Here is a 16,370-nt window from a genome sequence, read left to right as displayed (position 1 = left end):
CCAAAGAACCCCTCGAGATGCCTGCATAATTCTTTTGAGTGCAAAATAAAACAACTACTATAGTTTATATTATTTTTTCTTCGAAAATTTTTATTAACACACACCTTTAGACCTTAAAAACATTGAATTTCTTTTAACACTTTGTAAATACAATTAATGCGTAATTATATAATTTATAATTAAATCAAAAATTAGTGGTCCAGTAAGATTATAATAATTTTGTTTTATATAATATGGTGATTGTTTCCTTGCTACATACAAGTATAAAAATGTATTTTTGTTGTTGTTAAATAAAAACGCTACACAATTATCGCCTTCTGTTTACTCATTTTCTTTTTTTATTTTTGTGGAATTTTAAAAATTGACAACTTCTATGTTTACTTCTTCTTGACTTCATAGACCGATTGAATGGCTTTCAGTAGCCAGCCAACTTCTTCGACGGTTTTGATTTGATAATTGGCATAAGTCTTCAGTGTTGGCAGCTCAGAGACGCGGAAAGTTTTGCCCAAGCCATGGAGTACTTTGATGGCATCCTCATCGGTGGTATCGTCACCGGCGTAAATGATCTTCAGTTTCTTGTCCCAATCGGCTTCGAAGTGTTTCTGCAAAATCATTTTGGCGCCCTCACCTGTTAATAAAAGAGGAAAAGGAGGATGGCGTTTAAGTTTTCGAAATGAAGCATGTTTTATATAATATATTGTTTTGGGGCAACTAGTAATCACAGCTGACGACTAAATTGTAAAAATTGAGGTACTTGGCCTAAACTCTTATTTTTCAGTATTTATTGTTGGAAAAGTTAGTCTAATATTTTAGAACCATCCATGATTAATTAAGCTTATTATCGCTATTTTTTATGCCATTTTATAAGTTTTATACCAGTTTTTTTTTCAATTCGCCACTGTCCAAAACTTGGCTAATCAAAATAGCGTTTAAAATTAAAAAATTGTTTAAAGGTCGTTTTCTCAATGCCTCGTCAGCAGCCATCTGTCAGTTAAGTTTTTATACCAGTCTATGTGTTTTATACCTTTTTTTTTTGTTCGATTCGCTACTGTCCAAAACTTGTCTAATCGGCTAAGCTTTTACAAGTTAAAATGAGATTTATAAAGACCATTTTCTCAATGTCTGGGCAGTCACCATCTGCCAGCTAAGTTTTAATTAGAAAAAAGGTTCTTTAACGAGAAAAGGAGTCTTGGTAAGGTTAACCAGAACTCAAGTGACAGAAGGCCAGATTTTTTTCCAAATACAATTTTAGATTTTTTTCTAATTTATTTATTTTTTTTATGCAAATATATTTTTGCGAAACTGATAAATGTTTTTTAAATATACTTTGCTGACATTTTATTAAATTTATGTTTTTGATTTTTTTTAATATTATTTTTTAATTCCTTAATTTTGCTACCTTTAAAATAAAAACATGTAATTCCTCGAGTTTATAAATAAATTTAAAATACTGTGCAAGAGACAAATGTCCTGGTGGTTGCAAATATGCATATAAATTCTTCATAATGGTGAAAAAATTAATAAATTTAATTAAAATTGCTGCATAAATATGAAATTTATTTTTAGTTCTTACATTTTTTTTAGAAAAAATAAAAAAAAAACATTGCAGTAATTTAATTTCGTCGGAATTTCTAAAATTTTGCCAAAAAATATTTGTAAAAAAATAATATATGTACATACTATACATACATATAATTCTATGCATAAATTGTTGCATTAAATGTTTGCTCACGTCAAATTTTTTTTTTTAATTTTTTATTATATTATTTCTTCAATTTTTTTTTTTGCATTTTATTTCATTTTTATTTTTGTTTTTATCTTTGCATTCATCATTATCTTTTTTCGCATTCTCAACTTGTTGCTTGTTTAACACGAATGTAGTAAAAATACTATTATCCAAATAACACCCACTCAGTAGCAATTAATTAAATACATACATATGTACGAACATAAAATTTTTGATTGCAAACACAACGCAGTAGGAGAATTTGCCATGCAGAAACGGTACATTTGTAAATACATGCATATGTACGTTTGTATGTATGTCTGCATAATATTTCAACAATTGAAATTAAATAGGAGTGTGTGAAGATATTATTTTTGGCTAATATTTCCACTGCAGAAATTTTTACTTAGATATGTACTCACATATTTATATATTAAGTAAATAAGTACCGTTAATTTTGTATCCCAAAGAGAAATTAAATCGTTTAATTCAATTCTTGGAAAGTTGAATTTTTAACGTCATTTTTGTATACATAGTTAAAATTGACAACTTTGGTCTATAAAAGTATTAAGTCGATTTAATTCTTTTTGATTTTTATATGAAAATATATATCGGTTGGGATCGAATATGTTCCACTTTTGGATCATAAATGATCTTCATCTTCATAATATTAACACGCCAGAAGTTTTTCAGACATAATTGGTCATATAGTGCGGGCGTTTCCATAGAGACGATATAAAAGTAGACCGATAGGGACAGAAAACGACGCTATATTTTTTCCCTCTCTTTTGACATTTCTGTTTAGTAAAGTTTTTCATTTTAGTCGAAATTTTTAAAATTTATTACCGAAATTAACTTTAGGCGACTTTAAGAGCGCTACGTCCAAATTATGGTCGTCATAGTCGTCCTGTCAGATCAACAATTTAGCGTCTGGTGAAAAAATTTGAATCCAGAGGCACAGTACTAAATGTTCCGTGCCAGTGAGACAAATAAGTGCCCATACTGTCGAGAATATTGCTGCTGAATATATGTATGTTGTATTCCACACGCACTCTATGAGTCACCATTGAATTCCGAAAAAATACGGTTTATTGGCCGGCGCCGCCATTCTTCCATGATATCAAGACCGGCACGTTATTGCGAATGTGAATCACTACCGCTTAATGATAACCAAACATTTTTTGCCCAAATTAGATGATATGGACTTGGACAATATATGGTTCCAACAGGACGGCGCCACAAGCCACACATCGATTGTCACAATCGATTAATTGAAAACCAAGTTTGGTGAACGTGTTATCTTACGAAATGGCCAAGTATCTTTCCTGTGGAGCTACATCAAGTCTATATTCCATACCAAGAAGCCAGCGACGTTTGATGATTGAAAGCTATCGGAAATTGAGTTCATCGTCTGGACTTCGGCAAGCTTACCCGCTGTGGCCACGCAAAAGAAATCGAGTTCCATATAAAATGGCATCGAATATACTTGTACTTTCATCGGAATAAAAAAATTTATTGATATCCCAAACCGTTTTTGCTTTATTTAAAAAAAAAATTTATAACGCTCTTATTGAAAACCCCGTTATAACCAGTATAGTGGTCAAAAAAACTAGAAAAAAGCTACAAGCTATAGTCTATTGATGTTTTCGAGGTGGAGAGATCGCGAAATTGTTTAGATACAAAACAAGCCACACAAAATGCTAAATTAAATAAATATTGTAAAATTGTCTAGCAGACATTATTTACTGATCGGAAAAGGGTTTTTCTTGTTGTTTTTCTAGTTAAACTAAATCTAATTACAAGAAAATAGGAACAAACGCTATCTTTGGTTGTACCGAAGCTAAAATATTACTTACAGCTGCATTTCTTATAGCATAAAAGCGTATAAAAAGATTTTTATCTTGATTTGGATCGTTCAATCTAAGCCGACCTCGGCCAAATTTTCTATATAAGGACTTGATTTTGATCGATCAGTTTGAATGGCAACTATATTCTTAAGTAGTCTGATATCGGCTGTTCCGACATATATGAAGCTTCTTGGGTAGAAAAGGATGTCAGATTAATGTCTCATAAACTGAGGAGTAGTTGGTGTATATAGAAACGAACCGACAGACAGACGAACGAAATCGTTTCTGCTGATAACGTGGAATCAATATTTATACATATATTGAAAAGGTTCACGGACGTTTCTTTTGTGTGACTTCCTGACAAACATAATATAGCCTTTACAGGGTATATAATAAGCTTTTAAAATTGTTTTAAATAAATCTCAAACTAAATTAGTATAGTATAACTATGCCCACATATATTTCAGTCGCCATTTTAACACAATTCTGTTCAAAACTAAAATATAAATTTTCGTTTTATTCAGTTTCACAAGTGATAAAATCTCCAAACAAATGAAACTATGCAGCAAAAATTATAATTATTTATTTTTAACTCTGCTTTTTGCACTTAAAATATTTTCTATATCAACATATATTTGAAAATCGCCAGAAAACAAACTCAAATTCAGCGAAAAAGTAGCTTTCTACATGAAAAACTGTTGCTAAAATCATAAATCTTAGCATTTTTAACACAAACAAACTAAACCAAAGTGGAAAACAACGGAAAAATATCAAAAGAAACGCATAAAAAATTATTATAGTCAACGACTGAAATAAAGCACAAAAGTAGAGAAATATTTCGAAAAAAATAATTTTCAAAACAAAAAAAAAGAAACGAAAAAAATAAAACGAGCTTTTGAAAAAATAAACCAACTTTTGTGCACCTATGTAAGTAAGTAGTAGGAGCATGAGGGGAGCAATGCAACAAAGACTCGCTGCCATTTGTGAGACACTCCCGCGCTGCTAAGAACGTTGCCTGCGCTAGAGGAGACACACACAATTACACAATGAAAAGAGGATCATTTTATTTTTAGCGAAAACTTAAAAACTCTGAAGAGAAAACAGAAAATAAAAAAGATAACAACTAATTTGTAGGCGTGACGGTGAAAAGTGCGCACACAGTATATTTCCACGCGCATTAGACTATGCGACAGCGGCTTTATGTGATTTGAAATTTTTACGAAACTTTTTTTTGTTTTTGTTTTTAATGAATATTTGCAGCTGCTTCGGTAAAAAAAATCTTGCATTATGTCTGCTTTTGGGCCTCAGTGCATCACTGCATGGGCATACATATAAATAGCATTCGGAAAGGGAAAGGAGTGAGAAATTTTATTGAATCAGGCACCAGCCGCAATTTGACAGCGGCAAGTCAAAGCGCAGACAACTAAATGACAGCAGAAAGTGCAGTTGAGGCCAAGTCTATGCATTAGCGACTGTAAATATGTAAATATTTGCGTGAGTGCATTTTTGTCAAGCAATTTCTGTTTCTGTTCAATCACATTAGTAAAATTAATATGTAGGAAAAGGATTGGACGCCAAATTACTCAGCAGAAGGTATGCTGTTGCATTTGTTGACGCAGAACTGATGCGGTTAGACCTAGAACAGCTGGGATACAGTTAAAAGTTTTCAGATATATATATATATATATAACAACTATACATATATATGCGATTCAAAACCCCTTCATTTGGTAATGACAACAATTACCTATAAAAGTTTTCACTTAGAGAGACTTAACTTTAGAGTATGGCGAATCGAACAAACACTCGTATATAGTAAATAATATAAGATTTCAAAGCTTTAGTATCATACAGAGTGGATAGAAAAGAGGTTATACTACATGAGTGTTCTATACGCCACTTTCATTCTGTTGATTTTTAATTTTTAACAGAGCTCAAACAGAGGCTTGCCAACCGAAGATGGTTTCTGAAGACTGTTCATAACATAAATATGTATGTATATATGTAAATTTTCAAATCAACTGCCCAAAAATAATTTCATCCAATCAATTTTACAAATCACTCTTGAAATATTTCTCGGCTACTCTAATAAATTTTTGTATATGTGCATAAATACTTCAGAAGGAATGCCAATATTATAGTATACAGTGATTATTTAATTGTTTATATGGTTAAATGGAAGAATTAATTGAACAATTCGTAAACAAACACGTGAGTAGCGCCAGTGTTTAATTAGCAGACTCTGCGTAGTAGAAAGATACATAGTGTATGGAAATTCTCATAACCTCTACTGATTTAAATATATATACAAAGATAATAATATAAAATCAGAACAAATAAATAAATAACATAATTAAATAATTGCAGAAATATATAGTGTGCCCCTTTAGAAATAAATAATTTTCTCGAGGGATAGCTTCCAAGCGTTTGGGCACACCCAATAAGAAATGTGAAGAACAAAATAATTTTTCCATATTTCGATAGGTTTTACTTTTAAAAATAACGGACAACATTTTAAATCAATACTTAGAATAGTCTATGACTTGGTTGGTTGAAAAGAGAGACGCCAGAACAACAGACCACTCCTGCTGCGCAATGTTGCTCGAATTGGAGCATTGGGACCCACAGAATATAATCGGTCTCATCCCGCTGGAAGCTGGGCAAAGTAAAGTAAAGCTGTAAACGTAATGTTCCAGCGTCTCATCATACTCCGCATGCTCCATAATCCGCCGAATCCACCTTTTCCATTTTCTGAAGGTGTGATCTTAAAGGTAGGTACCCTGTGATGATCCCTACATTTATACTAAGTTCCCGTTTGCCAAGAAGTAGAAGCTTTTGGATCTATCTACCATCGATACTCCCTAATATAACTTTGTGGTATGCCCTTTATTGCTAGTGTGCCAAGATCTGAGGTATTTCTCTAGGTTTCCAAGATCTGAGGTAAAAACTGACTGGTCTGGGCCAGCTTAAGGAATTTGTGTTTGAAGCTAACCATAGCGGTTCAACTCGTCTGCCTTTTCGTTTCCTTCTATTTCTTTATGACCAGGTAGCCAGATTATATTCACCAAGTTACCACTTGAGAGCCTATTAATTGCCTGCTTGCTTAAACTAACGCAATGAGACTTAGTATTGGCGCTACGGAGAGTCTTAATTGCCGTTTGGCTGACTATTAGAAAATTTATGGACTTCCTAATTAGAGCAGAAGCCCACTTGGCACCTTCTGTTATGCCAAAAATTTTAACGTAAAAGACTGAATTGTAGTCATTTAGTTTTAAGCTACCTTCTGCGTATGCGGCATCAAATATCTGGTGCCAAAATGTTCAGAATTTTGGAAAAGACCTTCGGTGTTTTGTTTGTCGCCTGCAAGTGCTTCTGGTTGGTACAAATTATTCAATGAGGGTCCAGAACGAGTTGACGATGAACCACGTCTAGAACGATCATCAACATCAACTGATAATCGACACGTCTATGAAATAAAGGAATTGATGCATGAAAATCGACGATTAAAAATCAGAGATCGCACTGACACCGTTGGAATATCGGAATGATCAGTAAAAACCATTTGAAAGATCCTTTAGGCCTAAGAACAGTGAAAGCGCGATTGGTTCGAAAATCACTCAATTTTTTCGAACGGCAGTGTCGCGTTAACATCTGTGGAACAATGATTTCCGACTACCAGGATGTTATAAAACTCCATATTTCAGGTGATGAGTCTTGAATCTATGATTACGACCCGAAAACAGACGATCAATCGATCGAATATCGTGGCAAAGGTGAAAAGATGCCGAAAACCACATCTAAGATGGTCAAAAATTAAGGTTATGTTGACAGTTTTCCTCGATTATAGAGGTGTGGGGCATTCTGAATTCCTTCCGACCGGCCAAACTGTCAACAAGGAATACTATTTTAGTGTTATGCGTCGTTTGTGCGAAGCTATTCAAAAAAAGAGGTCAGAATTATTGGCCGACAACTTTTAGGTTTTGCACAAAAATTACGAGTTTTAAAACAATGAACAAAGTCTTACTATTTTTTGTTTATAACAGTACTTATTTGTATCTACAAAGTATTTTTGTTTCCTTTTTCACCTCTTTCTTCCCCAAATATCACGCATCTGCATTTCATCAAAGAAATATCAACTCAATTAGATTTCGTTTATTTCTTTGAAGCAAATCACTCAAAACGGGTACAAAAATATTATTGAATGGTGACATTTGCAAAATTTGTTTGCTTTTGAAGTGAAGTGAACTGCATATTTTTTTACTTAATGTGTTTGCCTGTTGAGCAATTCGCTAAAATTGTCAAACGCTCATTCTCGGCCATCTGTCGACCTGCCGCCGCCCATTTGTCGATCAATCTTCTGGGCGATGATGCTATACGATCAATATTTGGCGGCCGGGTGACTGCATTTTCAAAATTTTCAAAATTGCCAAACAAGCAGCAAAATAAATAATTTAATGCAAATTACAAATTGAAATGTTTATTTTCTTAATGCCGCATCATGATAAATTTGAGCATCCGAAAGTTGTGCAAAATTACATAAACCACAAAAGCCACACCAATTTATGGTTTGCATGTAAACGATTTTGTATTTTCTTGTATATTAACAAAAGCAAATTGCATTAGGCCTATAATTACTGTTTGTTTATCAATTTTGGCAAAAATAATTATTGCAAATGGCAGTTAATATATCTTGACTTCTCTGTATTTGTGGTGTAATTAGAGTATTTTTATCGCAGAATTTGAAGAATTTGCATGCTTTGCAAATTTTTTGAAATCTCAACCGCAAGAAAGCTGCAGCATCAGCAACATATGTGGCATATATTTTACATAAGTTTCTTTAATGTATATAATAAACACCTACATATTTATAGTCACATTGCAGTATCTCACACACACACACACATAGACTCACACGCTGTTTCTTCTTCATAAGTACCGTATTAAATTTTACTTCAACATCAGCGCCAACGTTGCGTTTTGCATAATTCAAATGCAGACGGCACCAATGTTTTCTATGGAAGTAGGCTAAACACTCAGCAACGGTGCACAATGGAGAGCGAGCATTGGTATTTTTAAATATTATGGAAGCTTCTTAGTGCACATGCATTGGAGTCTATTTTTTTTTTATTGACAAAGTAATGCTATAAAATTGACTAATTTGTTGTCACACTGGCAGAAGATTTTCTAATGCTCCAAGCAGCTGAGTGGCAATAAAAAATTGTAGATTAGTATACAAAATGGTGGAGGAATACACGTATTTTTAAACCACAAATGAAATTATCTTAAATATTTATTTTTTCTTACATTAACCTTGTTTATAAAGTGGAAACAGAGGCTCAAGCCAAACCTGGAATTTTTTTCGAGTTGAAAACAAAGTTATTTATATGAATATGGTTTTTTAACTGTCAAACTATTTAATATTTACAAAATTAAAAAAAAAAAATATTTCTTAAAATTTTCAATAGCGCTTTTTAAAACTCAAAAAGGAGACCTTCAGAATGGATAGTCCATATTTTTTGAAAAATCCGAGACCTTTACTCATATTTATATCAATATGTAGTTTACTGTCAGAAGCTCTCTATCAACTCCAGCTTCAGACTTCCTGACTATTGCAGTTTTTTTCAAGCTGAGGTTGCAGCCATTAAAGTAGCAATAGATTTACTGCTCTCGAGTGCAGCCTCCTTCAGAGAAGTGACCATCCACTTAGATAGCAGAGCAGCGATACTAGCCTTGAACTCATTAAGAGTGCCTTCAGGTTTGGTCCAGTAGCGCCTAACCTCGCTATCAATAGCATCTAGTGTATTTGTCATAAGACTGGTATGGGTGCTAGACCACAACGGAATCGCTAAAAAATTTTAAAGCTGAAAGCCACTATCAGAAGAATGAAAGCGAATCGGTACTCCCGTAACTTCTTGTGTTCTACTATTGTATAGCTGGGCTACGCGGAAACTTGGTCAGCGCTGGGACGCTATCGGTACCTGTGAAGTCGCAAAAGTCTTTTGATCATAGATCGATCGCAAGAGATTTAGTGATCTCTTTGACCTCAGTAAGGTTAGCCTCTCCCTAGTCGTGCGGCTTTTAACACGTCACAAAAGCTTTTTGGCCCAAGATCGATCGCCAGAGATAGATTGATCTATTAGGCTAGTCTCTCCCTATTTGTGGGCTTTTAAGAGGCCATTGCCCTATTGGCGTCCATGCTGTAAGGCTGGAAATGTTAAGAGACGCTATCTGCAGAAGCTGTATGAAAGACGGTGAGGTGGAAACAACTCAACACTTTCTTCCCACGTTTGGGAGATCAAGACTTGAGAGCGCATACCTTCATTCATTACACTGAACTGGCGGAAATCGAAATTAAACGCCTGTGCAAATTTCTTTTGGCTGCTAAGTGTTTTGCTACTTTATAAGTTCGATCCTTTGTTCTTTTCTATGACATCACAAAGGACTACATATAGAAGTCCACGTGCGATCTCTCTAGATCAGCCATCTAAACTAACCCAATCTAACCAAACCTAACCTAAGTTATATTCCAACAAAAAATTAAATTATGTTTCTGTGAAGAAACCAAGAACACGGTAACATCGATTAGAAATTTTTAAAAACATTTATAAGCTACAAAAATCAAAGATTCCTGAGTTTTCACATGATTGGAGTATTGTTTTTGTACCGCATATATAGATTTTGGCCTACTGAGTTTTTATTTTAAGTATATGATCCACTAGTATATACCTCTTAGTATATAATTCTTTCTATTATTTTTTTTTCTGTTTTGTTCTTTTCTATTTTTTGTCTGGCATCCTTAACAATTAATCACAGCGGCTAAAGCTTTTGTCGGCCTACAAAACCAGAATACAAAATACTATAAATCTTTAAGCAAAATTGCGGCAAATATTGACAGCTGTTAGTTTTTTTCTTACTTTCGAAATTTATTTTTATATTTTTGCTTAGTGTATATGAGATCATAAATTTTTTTCGTTGTGTTTTTTGACAAATTTCAGATAAATAGGCTACCGTACGAGCATCAGCATGCGTAAATCACAGTCCTAGAAACTAAGAAGTATTTAAAAATTATTCGCTGAAAGTTAATGAACAGCTAAACTGCGGTTAACCGTTATACAAAATAGCGTTTTATAATTTAATGAGTGGTTAAGTTTAAATTGCTTGTAAAAGCTTTATTTATTGACTAAATAGGGCTTTAAAACATAATAAATGTTTTCGAAATCTTTTTCCAATTGCTAATATAAACCGAATATATATTTATAGTTTGTGGCTTTGAATACTTTAAAATGCAATTTTATCAAACGTTTGGGAAATCTTATAATGACCTTACTTTTTTTGTATTTTCTCAGTTGGGCGCTAGAAGGAAAAATAATATTTTTCGATTTGTTTTTAATATTATTTTTTTTTTTTACTTTTTCTTGCACTTTTTAATTTTTATTTGATGTACATCAAGGCAAAATGTTTTTTTACGTTTTTTATAATTTCAATTTTTTTAATTTTATTAATACTTATCAAACGAAATTTTATGACAGAAATTCGTACATATTCATAGTTATATTTTTACTTCGAAAATTTTTGCAAAAATAGAAAAAATATATATTTTTTAGATTTTTTTAATTTTAATTAATATTTGATAATTTTTTTGATATATGCCAAGTAAGAATATATTCACATCCAAAAAAAATATTTTGTTTGAAGAAATATTTTTATTTTTTTTAATTATTTCAAGAATTTTCAATTTTTCCTGCATTTTTTAATATTTACCAAAGCAAAATTTATGACAGAAATTCATACATATCCATTTGTTTATTTTTATTTCGACTCGGTAGAAGTAAAAAAAAGTGTTTTTGACGTTTCTTATAATTATAATTTTTTACATTTTTTTCTAGCACTTTTCTATATATATATATGTTTTTGCATTTTATGTACATACATATATCAAGTAAGAATATATTCATATCCAAAAAAATATTTTGTTTGAAATTTTGTTTGAAAAATATTTTTTTCTTATTTTGGGTTTTTTGTTTGAAAAAATATTGTTTTTTCATTTTTTTCCTGCATTTTTTAATATTTATCAAAGGAAATTTTATGACAGAAATTCATACATATCCATTTGTATATTTTTATACCGAAAATTTTTGAAAAAATTCCGCAATCATAGACTCGATTTTATTTACAGTTGTATGTATGCATGTATTCTAAATAAATGTGTATAATAATATGGCTTTCTTCTATAAGAATCTTAAAAATATCAACGCACCCGTCAATTCCAACGTTTTGCCCGGGAAATCGACTTCTGAGTCATACACCCATACTTACATGCCACACACACATACATACATACATACATACGAATGTATCAATGACAGCGGCGTCGTTGTAGGCGACCACTGGCTAGACCGATTGGAAATACATGCCGAATTGTATCCAACGGGCAGTACAAACACTCATTCACACACACACACGCATACATGCATACTTAGTGTTTTTCACACATACACAATACACAGTAGGCGTATGTATATTTGAGAAATTATAAAAGTATATTTTATTTGCATATAATGTATTGAGTTTGTGCGCGTATTTTCTAATTTTTTTTTTGTTTTTGTAAATTTAGCTTTCATGATGAATAATTAAATGTTTTAAACAGGTTGGGAATTTGAATTTAAATTTTAGACACTCAAGTTTGCTTGCAGGCGGCTTTATAGCTTATTTGTTTTGCGCTTTTTTGTGTGTACCGTTATTTTTCAAACGTCATGCCGCTGTTGTTGTTCTATTTGTTGACAAGTGGCAGCATTGTGTTTTGCGGCGTATTTTTAGTGTTATAATTTTTTTTTTGTATTATATATGTATATATTTTTTTTGTTTTTTTTTTCTCGTAAGTTATTTTTGTTTTTGTTTTCGAACGCCCACACGGCTCATTTTTCTTAATAAAAATTTATATGGCGCAGAAAAAATATATTTTGTTTCTGTTTTCGCCAATATTTTCATAGTAATTTATGTATTCTTACGCACACATGCATAGATACATGTGTATATACACTTTGTAAGCTTGTTTTTCAATTTCATGCATTTAAATTAAATTTATTTTTATTTATGCACTTTTGTAAACTTTTACTTTTGCTTTCTTATGCTGTGCGTTGAATTAAATAAATCATATTAAAATAAAATTTTAATTGCTTGAAACAGGTGCTCGCTTCAGCGCCAAACTTGAGCGTCGAAAAAAAATTTTCGAATTTTTTTTGAAAAGCTGATTGATTTGTTGGACGGCCAATGAGGTCAACAAGAGCCGCGCAAAAATACAATATAGAAACAAAGATATTATAAAATAGCAAAAAAATAATAAACAAAACATGAAACATACCATTTCTATGCAGCGGTGCTATGCTACCCACATAACCAATTGCTTATTTATGTGCCGTGACAAATTATGGCAACTGTTTTAGAATTGAACTAAATTCTTTTAAACGTTTGTATTCTTTCTCAATTTTTGTTTCTATCCTGTGGTAATAACACTAAATTCATAGGTATTTAGATGTCGAAAATAGCTGCTTAGTAATGATTTTTAATTAACAAATACGAAACAATTAGTCTTTTGATTCGAAGCGAAATTGCGTGTGTGGGTATATGGGTAATTGCTTTTGAAGGATCTAATTTTAGTGCTGAAGAAATCATATGATTTATTTCCTGATAACTATAATGTTTGAGATTTTTGTGTACGATGATTCAGAAGCTCAAAAATGGCACAAAGCAAACAAAATGCTTTTTAACCATAAATTTAACCATTAATTACCAGTTAATGGTATGCTATTTAACCACAAATTTAACCATTAATTTACCGGTTACTAGTCTTAAAAACAACTTCGCATAAAAGCAGGATGACAATAATTATAAAATATTTGTGAATAGTTAAATAAAATGTTTAGAATATGTAATATGTTTAAAAGGTTTGAAATCCTTACACTTAAGTATTGGTTATATGGTTAAGTATTGGTTATATTAAAACTGTTACTTATACCAACATGTTAACCATTACTTTTAACTGTTTTTTTTATTTCTAATTACTTTTTTTTCTAATATTTTAGAGTACCTATGCCACTATTTTATTTTAAATTCCCTTAAATAGTAGAGTTTCTTCTAAGCTCTCGCCAAAAGATCACCACCGATTATTGAAATAGTAGAATTTCTTCCAAATTCTCGCTAAAAACGAAAAGCCGGCTATTAAAATAGTAGAGTTTCTTCTAAACTCTCGCCAAAAACTAACCGCCGGTTAACAATTTCTCACTTACTAAACAAAAACTCTTAACCAACGAAGCTATACAAATTCGTGTAACAGAGTTTCAACTAAAATTTTTCTACTCTAAAACAGTTGTAGTCATCAGTAACCCGCTTCTAATTTACCCTCACAAAATAATATCAATAAATTTATATTGCACAACTCACCTTTGTCCCAGTTGACGCGTGGTTTGCCCTCCAAAGCGTATGGAGTTTCGATCAGCTGGAAGCCATGTCCTTGAATCAGACCCTTGGCAGTTTCGATCAATTTGGCCTTCAGTTTGTCATTGACACCCTTGTAGTGGTATGTAACGGAGATTTTCTTGTCCTCAACCCAGGCACCGTGCAAAACCACCTGTGGGTGAAAAAATTTGGAGAAATTTGGTACATATTATTAGGAGATTTGTAGAATTAGTAATGAATAACTGGATAGCATGAAAGTAAATTTGGACTATGAAATATTAAGACTTTTATATGCTAAATTTTTCAACTTTCAAATATTTGCAAGTTTGTTTTTTAAGCTTTTTAAGGTCTCCAACATTTATCTTCATTTGGATATACTTTTTTTTCTCCATTTCCTGCACTACTTATTATATTATATATTCTTTTAACACCCCTCACTCTTTTCACAACACCCACACCTTCCAAATTACCTTTTCTTTAAGTTCGTTGACGAGTTCTTGATGTTTCTTCAAGAGTTCTTCTGGCATTTCAATCTTGAATTTCTTGCCCGATGGATACTCAACTTCCAAACCATGATTACCGGCATAGGTAACATTGGGGAATTTCAAGTGGTTCTTAATTTCGGCTAAATCACGGCCGGAGAAGACAACCATAAAGATTTTGTCGTTAGCAGCTAATTTCTTGATATTGATCTCAGTATCCTTTGGCATGGCTGAGAGCTCTTCGCTAAGGGGAGCCAATGTGCCATCGTAATCGAGCAACAACGCAACCTGATCCTCTTTTGTGAAGAAACTGCATACAAATTTTGTGAAAAAAAAAATAATTGTATAAATTTTCCATAATTTTTAAACGCAAGTGGTTGTTGTTAAGCACAAACTTACCCATCCAACGCTTTCACGTAATCTTCCTCTTTCTTGAGAAGTGGAGCCTTCTTTTGTTCAGCCATTTTTATATTTTATTTTCCAATATATAGTATATTTTTAACTACAACTACACCTTCACAGGAAAGCGATAAAAAAGCAACGGAAATTATTTGTCAAGTTAAGCGGAAAATTTCGCTGGATGCCCACCGGCCGTTTTAATACTACTGACACTATATGAACAATTCAAAAATCTCGGCAGGCCAGAAAATCGGAAAAAAGGTGGCAGACGAACGCGCAACAAACGAAGTCAAAGGCGAAGCCGACTCTAACGAACAGATCGATGAAAGCTATAAAGGCTGTGTATGCACATATGTATGTATGCATGCATGTACTAAATGGGAAGGAATATGTTGGAAGAGAACATGCTTTTAGCCTAACAGTTGGACAAAATACCACGATGACGCCGAATGACGGCTAATATCGAAATATTTCTCAGTGCATAAATCTCGAAAACGATCTCATGAGAGAGAAGAGATCATTTGATGCTCTCAAAAATATTATGGATACTAATTTTAAAATCGAAATACAGACATGGTTACTTGGCTTTTACTTAGAAAGTGTCGGCAAGAAGCTTTTCCATTTTCACACGAAGCATGCATGGGGGAAACAATATTTACGCGACATTTTATAGTCATATTGTATATGAGACATATTCATGCCTGCAGGAAAGAGAAAAAATATGTTTTCAAGTTTTCCCAGATTATACTGAAAAGATTTAAACAATAAGTTCAAAGTGTAAAGAGGTCAATGACTGACAAAAACGATGGCATCACCATGCGGCAGTTGATTTATACCAATGAGTACAGTTATAAGAATATTTTCATTACTTATAGTATGATATACATATTCTTGTCCACTAGACAACCATGGTTGACCCAGATGTTGCTTTATCTATCTTTACCGATCTCTGTTTTGTTTCTACACTTTTGGATGACGATCTTTCCCGTCGTCTTGATTTTTTTATGTTCTTTTGATACACTAAGCACAAAGATGTTCCGTACGTATAATCCCCTGGACGTGGACTGTCTATGGAAGTGCTTTGACCCTAAAAATACTATTAACTAAAGTGAAAGATTTTATTCCGGCGTTTTAGCACTGATTTTCGAAAGTATAAAGTTTAAAGTGCTTTATAACCTAAGATCCTGTTTAACCTTTAATATCATGAATTCTTTAATAAAAAAATATTCTATCACAAATCACAGCATCATACTCGTATCCCACAAAACCATAAATCACCTCATTAGTTTTGCCTATAGGCCGTCTTTTGTGTGTGAAAAGCTTTTTGAGCAAAAAGCGCTCGAAAATTTTTCGCTCTTAAGGAGAGCATAAATTATGTACTGTGTATGCAAATTGTATATAAATACAATATAATAGATATGTATTGGAAAATTAATATACATTTTGAAACATTGTTTCTAA

The 16,370-nt window shown here is 32.4% G+C and overlaps 2 protein-coding genes across 2 annotated transcripts in view; both read right to left on the bottom strand.

The window, feature by feature from the left end:
• LOC105228749 (protein YIPF6) overlaps positions 1-16,370 on the bottom strand; it is a 58,736-nt gene that overhangs the window by 2,155 nt on the left and 40,211 nt on the right. The gene's annotated exons all lie outside the window — the stretch shown is intronic.
• On the bottom strand, positions 61-15,132 carry LOC105228750 (uncharacterized). Its single transcript, XM_011208699.4, has 4 exons — positions 14,910-15,132; positions 14,499-14,820; positions 14,014-14,200; positions 61-628 (listed from the first exon to the last, which is right to left on the bottom strand). Exons 1-4 carry the CDS (start codon positions 14,972-14,974, stop codon positions 378-380), a joined length of 825 nt encoding a protein of 274 aa, XP_011207001.1. The 5' UTR covers positions 14,975-15,132; the 3' UTR covers positions 61-377.

The sequence above is a fragment of the Bactrocera dorsalis genome, chromosome 1 (assembly GCF_023373825.1).
Source record: "Bactrocera dorsalis isolate Fly_Bdor chromosome 1, ASM2337382v1, whole genome shotgun sequence".
NCBI classification, from domain to species: Eukaryota; Metazoa; Arthropoda; class Insecta; order Diptera; family Tephritidae; genus Bactrocera; species Bactrocera dorsalis.
This window is presented reverse-complemented; position numbering and strand designations above follow the sequence as displayed.